Raw genomic sequence first — 14,019 nt, 5'->3', positions numbered from 1 at the left:
TCCTTCTCCCCACCTTGGTCCACTCTCCCTCCTCCCCTGAAACATTACCCTGAAAGACCTCATCTACATTATTAGGAGTGGCAACTTCCCCCTTCTTCACCTTAGAACCTCCACTAGAGGTTTTACGCTGCCTTAGGGAAGGCCCTGATGAAGCTGCCACCTCAGATCTGCACAAATTTTCCCCTTTGGCAGCCTCAATAAAACTGGATGACTTATTTACATTTGGAACACTGGGCACCTGAAACACTGGGGAAGAACACACAACAGAAGTAGACACCGACACAGTAGGGAGCACAGACTGGGGAGCAGACACAAGAGGGGTCACACCTTCAGGTTGGGAAACTGACACCTGGGGGGGGCCCTCTGGACTAGCTGAAACAGCTCCACCAACCCCTTGCTGCCCCCCACGTTCCTCCTCCTCCATCCTCAGCAGTTCTTACACCACCTCCGGCTGATTATGGAGTGCTTCAGGGCAAAGGCTATAGGGGTGACCTAGCTTGTTACAAAGATTACAACGAAAACTATTGCAGTCTTTTGCAACATGCCTTGAGCCCTGACAGAGGGAACATTTCTGCACAGAACATGAGCTTGAAAAATGCCCCTTTTCACCACAGCAATGACACAACTTTGGTTGCTGTGCATAAAAAGTAATAATCCTGTCACAACCTATAAAGGTAGACGAAGGGATGTGCTTAACAACATTACCCGTGACATGCAGTTTTACTAACACTGTCCATATCCCCCAATCACCTACAACTTTCCTCAGGGGGGCTTGGACATCAGCATATCTCCCCAACCACACCACCAGATCCGCAGCAGGAATGGACTCATTCCGTACTAGAATGGTGATGTTCTTGTAGAATGGCTGGCGAGAGACTACTTTGGGTGACAAACCTGCCCATCTTGGGGACTCCTTCCACCTCTGCTCATACCTCTCCCAAAAGACATCTAATCCTTCCGCCTTGACAAACGAGAGGTCATACTCATATGACCCAACTGGGTTGATAAGGGCAAAAATCTCCTCCGCTTTAAAACCCATCCCCAGAATACGGTTAACCACATCTCTCCTATTTGGTGGGGGGCCTTCTCCAGTCCACCTCAATTGGACCACATTTCGGCGCTTAAAGGAGCTACCAGATGGTGTCAGATTGGCCTGACCTTCGCTCACATCAGTCCTAGTGACCGCAGAATAACTGGCCCTACTCACCCTTGGGACAGGTGCAGCCAGCGCTGCAGCATAGGAAATAACCGCACTCCTTGCAACATCCCACACATCACTTTTAGTTACAGACCCCTCTTTAGATAAGGTAGAAACAACTTTATCATCGGGAACAGATGGAGCAGAGACTTCTGACACAGAAATATCATTTACATTACACTTGGTAATCCTTACTTCATTACCAGTAACTAAAGGGTTACCAACAGTGGAGATGTCCTTATCAGCACTCTTCACAGCAGAGTCTGCACACCCTTCACTGGCTTTCTGTACACAGGTGGGAGTCTTAGCCAGGAGAAGAGGTTGCTCTCCACTGCCCTCTACTGCACCATTCATAGGAACTACAACTCCATTATATTATATAGGCAAGTCATTAACAAAAACAGCTTTTTCTGCCACCTGTTGTTTCAGAGGTTTTGGGGGGGCATCATTATCCTCTTCTTCATCCTCAGATGATCCAGACACGGCAAACTTGCGACCATGCAAAGGTGATTCCATTTCTGTGATTAACTTTAGCATACCTCCTCCCTTCACAGGCTCAGATGGATCATCTTGCTCCATAGCCTCCTGCTGCGGTGACGAGGGCACAGAACTTCCTTGGCCCAGTGACATACTGGCAGTCAAAACACCTGACTGCTGATCACCCACAGCCTGTGTGCCAGAGATTTCTCCGCTTTCTGCAGGCATACTGACACTTGGCTCGGAATGTAAAGATTTTCCAGCGTGCTGGCCAGAAACACAGTCCAAGCCCACAGAAACTTTTTTGCTTTGTACTGACCTTGGCTTCTCGCACTCTGGTGATGCTTCTCCTCCACTGGACTCTATGGCCTCTCTGCGCATTGTACGGAAGCGATCATTATTGCCATACTTCTCCTTGAAAGCTCCGCTGGTTTCTTTCAATGCAGCCACCAGCAGACTCTGCTTTTCCACTTTAGCTTCCAAAGCCATTAACTCAGGCCGCATCTGTCTTCTCTTAGATTTATGAAGCCGGTCATTTGCAATTTTTTTATGTTTGAAGTCAAACTTTAACTTCGCCAGTACCTCTTCCTCCTTGGCAATTCTCGCAATCCTAGCACAAACTTTTTCTGTAGGCTGACAGGCTTTCGCCATTAGCTGGGCCAATTCCCAGGTCCTCAAACACTGGTATGGGTGGACCGGTACTCTGGCCATCCGGGGGATCCTGCCCTGGGTCCACCCCAGATTCCTGCATCCACTCTGGGTATAGGGAGTGATCAAGCTCCCTGGATCAGTAGGCCTCTCTGGAGCTCAGGAGATCAGCAGTAGTGCACTACTGCACTAGTGTACTTGCAGCCACACCCTTTGCAGCTATAAGGCCCCTTTCACACAATTGGACCGTTCAGGTCCGCCTGTCATTTTTGACGGCGGACCTGAACAGGCGCTCCACGTTAGCCTATGGAGTGACGGATGTCAGCGGAGACATGTCCGCTGACATCCGACCCCGTCCGATCCGCTAAAAGCAGACGGATGGCCCTACGCCCAGATCCGTCGCTGGCGGATCGGGTGAGATCTGACGAAAATGGACATGCTGTCCGTTTTCATCTGAACCCTCCATAGGTAGCAGTGGCACCTGACAAGCCCCTCCCCGCTCAGTGAGCAGAGAGGGACCTGTCATCCGCCGGCTCAGTCCGTTGATCTCCGCTGAGCCGGCGGATGACAGGAAACGGAGTCCGCCTCGTGTGAATGAGGCCTAACAGCTTCAACTCCTCTGGGAAGGCTGTCCACAAGGTTTAGGAGTGTGTATATGGTAATGTTTGATCATTCTTCCAGAAGCACATTTCATCCCAAAGGGGGTCTATCGGGTTGAGGTCAGGACTCTGTGCAGACCAGTTGAGTTCCTCCCCCCCCAAACTCGCTCATCCAGGTTTTTATGGACCCAGTGTATTTCACAGCAACCATCAATGGCAGTAAGGCATATGGATTGGACATTTTAAGGGCCTAAAAATGAAGATTCTATCACACTTATACTTATTGCAGTATTTAGCTGCACATTTTATACCTGTTACATTCAGTGCAGATACCATTATCAAAAGTGATTGGGGGTATTTTAGCTTCTTGATCCAAACCTCTTTTATAAAGACATGTACTTCATTAGGACGGTGGATTGATGCATACAGTGCATCTGGAAAATATTCACAGCGCTTCACTTTTTCCACATTTTGTTACAGGGCTGGTGCAAGAATTTTTGACACCCTACCCGAAACCTCATTTTGCCGCCCCCCTTGGCTCCACCCCTGACTCCACCCCCTTTCCCTGCCCATGTATACCCCACCTTTTTAATGAAGCGCTCATCAAGTGCATTCCACCAGCGCCCATCAAATGCAGCCTCACCAGCACCCATCAAAGACAGCCTCACCAGCGCCCATCAAAGACAGCCTCACCAGCGCCCATCAAAGACAGCCTCACCAGCGCCCATCAAAGACAGCCTCACCAGCGCCCATCAAAGACAGCCTCACCAGTGCCCATCAAAGACAGCCTCACCAGCGCCCATCAATGCAGCCTCACCAGTGTCCATCAAAGACAGTCTTACAAGCGCCCATCAATGCCACTTCACCAGCGCCCATCAATGCCTCTTCACCAGCGCCAATCAATGCAGCCTCAACAACGTCCATCAATGCAGCCTCACCAGCGCCCATCAATGCAGCCTCACCAGCGCCCATCAATGCCGCTTCGCTAGCGCCAATCAATGCAGCCTCACCAGCGCCCGTCAATGCAGCCTCACCAGCGCCCATCACTGCACCCTCACCAGCGCCCACCATTGCACCCTCACCATTGCCCATCAGTGCAGCCTCACCAGTGCCAATCAATGCAGCCTCGGGGGGGGGGGCATTTGGCAGATCAGTCAATATACATATACAAACACATTTTAAAATTCCATGTCATTGTCATCACACATTCTCACTCACTCATTAACTCAGAGAGAAAGCAACAGTTTTTACTTTCCACACCAGGGTCACCAGGTGACAGTCTTGGGCTCAGGCTCAGCAAACTTCCGACAATGTGAATGGTGTTCTGTGATTGCTGCCTGTTCCTTGCTTGCACCAGCCCTGGCTGTACTGTGTCTGGGTACCTGCCTGCTGCTTCTGTTCTGTGTCGGTGACTCTTCCAGCCATTCTCCACCTGTCCCCAAGCCCAGAGAGCCGCCGCCAGGCGCCACGCCATATCCCATGATGCATCTGATTCCTCCATATACTCCACTCCAGTGACAAGGCCAGGAGAGCATGGGGGAGGGGCTATGCTGCTGGGCATGGACAGTGAAGAGCGGAGGGAGAGTGGAGAGAGACCTCTGTGCTGGACTGTGGACACATGTCACAGACGGTGTCAGGTGGAGCGCGGAGAGAGGAGAGGGAGGGCTGCTGCCTGACACACATCAGAGAGCGTCCTGGGGGGGGTTGCTGGACACATGATGTGACACTGTCTGTGACTGGCTGACATTATGATAGCAGAGAGGGAGGGATTAGGATTACTGTCCGGAAGCACATCAGAGCGGAGAGCCGGAGCTGCACGGGGGGTTGAGCGGGTGGCTCTGCTTGACATGTCAGGGCGGTGGTTGAGAGCTCTGTGGAGGACAGTGCGGGAATAACATAACCAGCGGCCGGGCGCCATAGGCGGTGGTACGCCCTAGGCGGTTGCCTAATCCGCCTAGTGGTAGCACTGGCCCTGCTTTGTTATGTTATAGCCTCATTTTACAAACAATACCCCATAATGACAACGTAACAAAAAAAATTTGTTTGAAATCTTTGCAAATTTATTAAAAACAAAAAAAATAAAAAATCACATGTACATAATTACAGTGCTTCTAAAAAGTATTTTTCACATTTTGTCACGTTACATTCAAAAATTTAAATGTATTTTATTGGGATTTTATGTGATAGACCAACACAAAGTGGCACATAATTGTTAAGTGGAAGGAAAAGGATAAATGGTTTTCAATTTTTTTACAAATAAATATGTGAAAAGTGTGGCGTGCATTTTTATTCAGCCCCACTGAGTCAATACTTTGTAGAACCAGCTTTCGCTGCAATTAGAGCTGCAAGTCTTTTTGGGTATGTCTCTACCAGCTTTGCACATTTAGAGCATGACATTTTTGCCCATTCTTCTTTGCAAAATAGCTCAAGCTCTGTCAGATTGGATGGAGAACATCTGTGAAAAGCAATTTTCAAGTCTTGCCACAGATTCTTAATTGGATTTAAGTCTGAATATTGACTGGGCCATTCTAACACATGAATATGCCTTGATCTAAATCATTCCATTGTAGCTCTGGCTGTATGTTTAGGGTTGTTGTCCTGCTGGAAGGTGAATCTCCGCCCCAGTTTAAAGTCTTTTGCAGACTCTCATGCCCCGTACACACGGTCGGAATTTCCGATAGGAAAATGTCCGATCGGAGCGTGTTGTCGGAAATTCCGACCGTGTGTGGGCTCCATCGGACATTTTCCATCGGATTTTCCGACACACAAAGTTGGAGAGCAGGAGATAAAATTTTCTGACAACAAAATCCGTTGTCGGAAATTCCGATCATGTGTACACAAATCCGACGGACAAAGTGCCACGCATGCTCAGAATAAATAAAGAGATGAAAGCTATTGGCCACTGCCCCGTTTATAGTCCCGACGTACGTGTTTTACGTCACCGCGTTCAGAACGATCGGATTTTCCGACAACTTTGTGTGACCGTGTGTATGCAAGACAAGCTTGAGCCAACATCCGTCGGAAAAAATCCATGGATTTTGTTGTCGGAATGTCCGAACAAAATCCGACCGTGTGTACGCCCTATGACAGGTTTTCTTCTTAGATTGCCCTGTATTTGGCTCCATCCATCTTCCCATCAACTCTGACCAGCTTCCCTGTCCCTGCTGAAGAAAAGCATCCCCACAACATGATGCTGCCACCACCATGTTTCATGGTAGGGATGGTGTGTTCAGGGTGATGTGCAGTGTTAGTTTTCTGCCAAACATAGTGTTTTGCTTTTAGGAAGAGTCCTGGTGGTTCCAAACATTTACGGATGGTGGAGGCCACCGTGCTCATTGGGACCTTCAATGCTGTAGAAGTTTTTCTGTACTTTTCCCCAGATCTGTGCCTTGATACAATCCTATCTCAGAGGGCTACAGACAATTCCTGGGACTTCATGATTTGGTTTGTGCTCTGGCATGCACTGTTAATTGTGGGACCTTATATAGACAGGTCCAGTGGCAACCCTTCCATTAAGGGCGCACGGGCGCCACCCCCTCTATCATGCCACCCCCCCTATATGTATCATGGATAGATTCATGCATAGCATGAATCTATCCATGGCCACCCCCTGTTCAGGCGTCTGGCACCTTTTAGGGCGCCGGGCACCTGAATTACAGCGGCGGGGGGTGTTTTTTGAAGCACCTGATTATAGCCATAGGCTTTAATAGGCTTCAAAATAGGGTTGACTCGGAGCGCAGAGCATTGGGCTCGAAGCCCACCCAGGTGTGTTAGAAAAGCAAATGAATATTCGCTTTTTTAACACTGAGCTGCCTCTACGCCATTCAGGAAGCGTGGGTCTAATACCCATCACCTGATTGGCTGAAAGGACAGGCGTCCTATTGAACGCCTAGCAGGAAGAAAGAAGAGACGCATGGACACAGCTCGGCGTTGAACCGCTACCCATCCCACAGCTCGCCACCATCACCCACTGCCTGACCCGCCACCCACTGCCTGACCCGCCACCAAGATGAGGTAAGTGCCAGTCAGACAGCGAGTGGGTGGGGGGTCACAGTGGCTGCAATTGATGGGCACAGTGGCTGCATTTGATGGGCACAGTGGCTGCATTTGATGGGCACAGTGGCTGTATTTGATGGGCACAGTGGCTGCATTTGATGGGCACAGTGGCTGCATTTGATGGGCACAGTGGCTGCATTTGATGGGCACAGTGGCTGCATTTGATGGGCACAGTGGCTGCATTTGACGGGCACAGTGGCTGCATTTGACGGGCACAGTGGCTGCATTTGACGGGCACAGTGGCTGCATTTGATGGGCACAGTGGCTGCATTTGATGGGCACAGTGGCTGTATTTGCATTTTTACTTTTCAGTTTGTTTGCGCCCCCCCCCCCCAAAAAAAAAATATGAGCACCAGCCACCACTGGACAGGTGTGTGCCTTTCCAAATCATGTCTAATCAACTGAAGTTACCACAGGTGGACTCCAGTCAAGTTGTAGAAACATCTCAAGGATGATCAGTGGAAACAGGATGTACCTGAGCTCAATTTTGAGCGTCATGGCAAAGTCTGTGAATACTTACAGTATGTACATGTGATTTTTTTTTTTTTTTTTTTTTTTACAAATATTAAATTTATAAAAGATTTCAAATAAACTTCTTTCACGTTGTCATTATGGGGCATTGTTTGCAGAATTTTGAGGAAAATTATGAATTTAATCCATTTTGGAATAAGGCTGTAACATAACTACAGTCTTTCAAAAGTGACATGAATTTTCTCTGAATCAAGAAACTCAAAAGCAATAAATATACTGCACTTTACTAATTCAACAAAAATTCCTAAAAGCTACTCACTGTTACATTAAAATGTTCATATATAGAACATTACAAACAAATTGGTAGTAAGTAACATAATATATACAAACATGAAAATAATGGTGAGCAGTGTTAGATAAATATAACATGGTATATAAATAATATATTCAGTAATCATATAGAATACATAAATAATCTATCAATGTCTCAGAGAGATCATTCACACATGACTGGGGTCTAAATAGGTCCTGAGGAATTATTCGTCTAAAAATGTAGAAACTTCATATGGATTCACAAATATGTTTTTATGAATGCATATGTTCTGTAATAGTAGTCTGTAAAATTCTCACTGCCATATACTATCACTGTTAAATAGGGTGATTTTCACTGCTTCTTCGTGATGATCCAAGAAATTGATAAACTATATAACATTATTACACAGTACCTAGTAACTTTTGCTGTTGCTACTCTAATGCTGCCCCAAGAAGTACATTCTTCTTGCTTTTTTTTTATTCTATTGTCCAGCACAACATGTTGGGCCCTTTCAAATGTATCCGCTATGTTACAGTGCATTAGCAAATGCACATTAATGCACACTATGTTAAGGCTGCCCACTTATTTGAATCAGTGCCATCTTAAGAGCATTATAGGCCCCTGGGCAATACAATGCACTGGGGCCCTGTCTACACAATCACGCACGATTGTGCAAAGTTTGCACATTTTCAATTTCTCCTCTGGAGATTTTTTCCTCTTCTGTGCTCCACTCAAAACATTACGTTCCATTTCTGCTCTAAAGGTTATTTTCACCAACACGTAATAAAGTTTCTTTTTCCTCACCTTTCTTACACTTCCTTGAACTAGTGGCAACTCTAAGATTGATATATAAAGGGGAACACATAAGATATTACAGTCAAAATTTGGGGGGGGGGGGGGCCCGGGCACTAATAACTTTCATCACTAAATCATACAACTAAAAAAAACTAATGTACACACTCACACTCTGGTGCTGCTGGTGCTGCCTGGTGGTTATTAATGCTGGCGTGTGTACTGCTGCCTGGCTCCTTTGAGACGCGGAAGTGTGACAGGAAACATGCGGCTGCAGTAAAGAGCAGAGCCGATACTTCCTGTATCTGTCACAGGCGGAGTACATTTCATATCACTCCACCTATGAAGAGCCGGAACTACACAGAAAGCATTGGCTCCGTTCTTCACAGTGACAGCTGACTCACATTGCACACTGCCCGCCGCTGAGTCGCTGACTGATATCGGGACTGATCACGCGGCACTCTGTCACTGTGAGGGAGCCGCACCGCACAGCACTGGCACAATGCGGCAGTGAACTTTGTGACATCTGAATAATGCTTGGCTGGGGTCGATGGGCAGGGGGGCACCCCAGGCAAGTGGGGCCCCCGGGCAACTGCCCAGCGTGCCCATGGGAAAAGACGGCCCTATTTGAATGGGCAAAAATCAGCAAAATCAGCAAAAATCAAACCTGCACTATTTTTTCCTGTTCAGCATTAAGAGTACTACCATACCTTTGGTTTAGTGTATTTGGGTGCCCTTTGAAATGAATGGCACTGCATCGCATTGAGTTATGTGTTGTGCCATGCACTGCATAACATTTATTAAAATCCAAACAGAGATGAATGTGGGAATCCTGCTAAAGTATTATTACATATAGGACTCACCTAGAGATACTAGGAGGGAGTTATCTAAAATTACTACGACAAAAGCCACAAAAACAAAAAAGACTAAACACTCCCAATCAGAGTAACCTATACAAAATGTATTAAAACCTGAACAAGGGATTGTCAGCGTGAAATCACCAGGCTACCTCCCCTAAAAAAGCACATACTCCACATCCCCACCCAGCATGAAACCTTCCCTAAACCGTCTTCCCCCAAAATCAACCCCAAGTAGAATCACCCCATACCAATAGCAAAGGAGTGGGGTGGAGGATACACCCCCACAAGGGAGCTGAGCCTACCCTCCCCAAAGCAGACCTCCTAGAGATTAAGGCCCTATGAACCACCTCAATGGACACAGGTCTAGCCCCACTGTGGGTGGTGTCACACCTTAAAGCCACAATGGGCGAATGGGGCACCTCACCACAGTACGGCAGAGCATATCACACAATAGACCTGCCCACAGAAACCTGCTAATGGCCAGCAGCAATGTCGTTACGCAATTAGTCAGTCAAAGTTTAGGTGCAAGTGCGCATCCATATCATATATCCCTGGAGACATGAGCCAAAGTTATGTTGAATATGGCTTCAAATGGGTGTAGCATGTGCTACTAGTCCATCCTGGAGCATTAGTTGAAAAAAGGCTCATCAGCAGGCAGATGTTGGAAGTAGGAAAGTCCATATATGTAAGAATGTAACCAGCAACAGGCAGAAATATGCAGTAATGTATGGGATGGCATACGGTGAATCCTATAGGCTGATGAATATACTAGAAAAGACTACAACATGATGATTACCCCGGCTTGCATGCAAAGGGATGGTCCCAAATCAATTAGGTACCTCTCTACTTGTTCGTTATGCAGCTGAATGTGTAAAGTCAGAAATAGCGGTGTCAGAAATACTCACAGCCCTCTGTGTAGGGGATAGGTTTATGGCATTTTTATTATTATTTTTTTTTACTAGTAATGGCGGCTATCTGCAATTTTTAGCAGGACTGCGACATTGCGGTGGCCAGATCGGACACTTTTGACACATTTTTGGGACCAGTGACATTTATACAGCGATCAGTGCTATAAATAGCCACTGATTACTGTGTAAATGTCCCTTGCAGGGAAGGGGTTAACACTAGGGGGCGATCAAGGGGTTAACTGTGTTCCCTCATGTGTGTTCTCACTGTAGGGGGGATTGGCTGCCAGGGACATGACAGAGATCACTGTTCCCTATCACTGGGAGCAGTAGATCTCTGTCATGTCACCTGTCAGAACGGGGAATCGCCTTGTTTACAAAGGCAGTTCCCCCTTCCGCCTCTGTAATAGGCGATCGCGGGTCGCCGGCGAACATCGAGTTTGCCTGACCCCCGGGCACACTCCTGCAGCGGCCATGAGTGCGCCTGCGTGAGCGATTTGCGCAGGCGAGCCAACTTGCCGTCGTATAATGACAGTGGCTGGTCGGCAAGCGGTTAAATGAAGATGTATTTATTTGTTTGTTTATTCACTATGGTGATTTGTAGTTTATGACACAAGAGCACGGTTCCTTTGTTTCTTTTCACAATTGAACAGGTGTACCTAATAAGTGGCCGATGAGTGTAAATCTTTACTAGATGTATCACACAATATGATGACCTGTCTTATGTAATTAATGTGGTCATACTGTATAATGGTCACAAACAAGCTAGAATTTCCACCAATCTCGATGAAAGAAGATATTGATAATGATTTTTGGTGCCCATGTGCCTAGGTCATGCATGCTTCATGTATTTTAATTATAGCCACAGTGTGCTGTTGATGTACCTGATAAATGTTTGCTTGATACTTTTGGAGAATTTAGCATCATGTTATAGGAATGTTCATAAACTAAACCATTGAAATCATTTTGTTCTGTTTTAAAAAAATGTTGACCTTGAAAAAAAGAAAATTTGAGCTGTCCTGCGTTCTTAATACATCCCCTGTGTCATTTCACAGAGTCTAATTATCCCTCTCAGTTTTGATCTTGGTGCTATAAGTTAGTAAGTAGCAAAAGAAAACTGGGCAGGGCTGACACCCCTCAATCCACAAAAGTGCTCAGCCCACGATACTAACCTAAGAGCTAAGGGCATTTCTAGTTTATCAGCTGGTATTATTCTGTGGTTTGCAGGGTTAATAAAGGGGAAAAAACTTGGGGAAATGTGCATGTATTGCAGAGCTATAAAGCTTATTTTTTATTTTGCCTTGACACATGCTTTAATAAATTACCCATATGCTCATCACAATAATTGCCTTGCAGAAGCTACAAGGATCACTTTGGCTCCCTCTGGATCTGATATTAATCAAGAGGACAGCATCATATTGCAGTGCCATGCATCCCATGATCCAACTATGGACCTTACATTTACATGGGAGCTGGATGGGGTGCCCATCAACTTTGAGAAAGAACAAGAACATTACCAAAGAGTTTCTGCGGTGAGACCTAATACAGCAAATACCTATGAATGTAGTCATTGCACCTTGTTTGCTATATGATATAGGCTTGTTTTAGACTATAGATTTCCCCCCCCCCACCATGTATTAGCCTACTGAACTAGCCCTGTCATTTCTTTAGTTTTTTTTAGGTGCTGGATTGAATTTCAGCAAAATCCAAACAAAAGAACAGCATTAATTAGATTATCACAGGTATCTCTGGTCTCAACACGTTTCATTTATCTAGCTTCATCAGGAAATAGGGAGAGGTTTACATGCAACATCTACAATAGTAATATAATTACATAAATATTTATTGCATACATTTAAATTGGGTACATTTGTATATATTAGGAAATTTCACTTTATAATTAATGACTTACTGTTAGCTGTTTGTCTTACCTTACGTTCATAATCAAATATATGATAAAAGGGAGTGCCTCATGCTCACATGCGCACATACAGAAAGGTAAAGAGGAAGGAACCTCTGGAACATTCAAAGAGGAGGCAGAATTCAGCACACACTAAGTCAATATCTGATTATTCATTAGTACTGGGGAGGTTGTTAGTCCCGAAGAGTATTACCACCCCAAGGGGATCCAATTGGAGTATAGATTCAATGGAGGATCAGCCAATGAAAAGCTGGATATGTGAAATTTGTTGGGACAGGATAGTACATAATATTTTTGGGATTTGCATTTTTAAAGCTGGAGTAATAAACATGAAAAGTTTTTATACATATTCTCTTTTCTTAGGATTTTGAGACTATTCAGCATCTAAAAAACCTCAATCAGTCTATAGAGCATTGTTAGTTGGTTTGAATCTAGTACGTGTGCCCAAGTTGTTGTTGCTATACAAAATCTTTTGATGATACTGTTATAGAACATCTGCCTTACTAAATAAACCTGCGTATTAGTCTCCACTTATAGGGGGTCATGGAATGAGGTCAAAGAGTGTGAGTGAACTGTATAATGCCCTCTGGTCCGGCAGGCACTGTAGGGTAATTCTAGATTGCACTTTGCCACCTTCAGTATGGGTACTAGAGAACCTTGTTCCAGTACTACTAGGAGGTACATACTTCCAACCCCTTTGCTACTGTAGTCAGATATTTTGTCTGAAGATTACAAATTAAAGTCATGCACACCAATATAGGCAAAAACTTAGGGGTCTATTTATAAAAAGTTCTCGGTGCAAATGTCTCAAGCCTTCACATATCCCTCCCAAAACAGTGCAAGGAGGGGATGAGTAAGTGAGTGTTTTTATATAGAAGTCTAACTGCAAAAAGAAAGTGCCATACTACCCTGCTACACAAAAGTAATGCTTGACAGACAGAAAACTAGCAACATATGAAGAAGGCCTGATATCCACATATTCACATCTCTGTGTGATATGTGGGTGTTGTTTTTGGCACATTTTACAAATATTTAATATGCATTACTATTAAGGGGAAGGTGTTTTTCTTTTTAATGCAAAGCACATTTTGGAAAATTCATTAAGGGTGTTGTCTATGCTGGCACTGAGAATGGAGTGTTCATACGGAATCGCCCCATGGAGGGACCCCAGGGTGGAGCCTGATGGGGAACCGAGGGACTTGTTTCATCAGTTCTTTACATTGGATTTACAGAGAATGGCAGTGGGTGAGTCCATAGCCGCCATTAAATCCAGTAGTGGCTTGAAATCCACCCACTGCTGTGCGATGTCAATGATAGGCATAGTGAACCTGAAAGAGGACTCTGAGATTAGTTCCCCATTAAGTCTGCCTTGTCTGTGATTGACAGCGGGTGGCAGATCCATAGCTGCTATTCAGTCCATTAGCCACACTGAGATGCACCCACCGCTGTGCGCTGTCAACCATAGGCAAGGCGGAACTGATAGAAAAGAGTTCCCCATCAGGCTCTGCCCACCCATCAGGCACATCAGCTGTGATTTTGAGTTGTCAGGAGGACAAAGCCGCTTTGGACTAAATAGTAGCTATGGATCTGCCCACTGCCATCTGCTGTCAATCACAGGCAAAGTGAACCTGATGAGGGACTAGTCAGTTCAGTGTGATTTGCCTCATTGTTTGGTAGGACGTGGGCAGTCTTTGTCTCAGAAACCAATGCTGGAAATGTAAAACACAAACATAATAAAGTAATGAATAACCCTTGCCTGTAGGCCAACTTTGAGTTGGT

The 14,019-nt window shown here is 45.6% G+C and overlaps 1 protein-coding gene across 2 annotated transcripts in view; it reads left to right on the top strand.

Moving 5' to 3' along the window:
• CNTN2 (contactin 2) overlaps nt 1-14,019 on the top strand; it is a 430,563-nt gene that overhangs the window by 305,434 nt on the left and 111,110 nt on the right. For both annotated transcript variants that reach the window (XM_073615820.1, XM_073615821.1), the window contains one exon: nt 11,676-11,851. In XM_073615820.1, coding sequence (XP_073471921.1) covers nt 11,676-11,851 — 176 coding nt within the window. The remainder of the gene's footprint in view (nt 1-11,675; nt 11,852-14,019) is intronic.

Source organism: Aquarana catesbeiana, linkage group LG02, assembly GCF_042186555.1.
Source record: "Aquarana catesbeiana isolate 2022-GZ linkage group LG02, ASM4218655v1, whole genome shotgun sequence".
Classification (NCBI taxonomy): Eukaryota; Metazoa; Chordata; class Amphibia; order Anura; family Ranidae; genus Aquarana; species Aquarana catesbeiana.
This window is presented reverse-complemented; position numbering and strand designations above follow the sequence as displayed.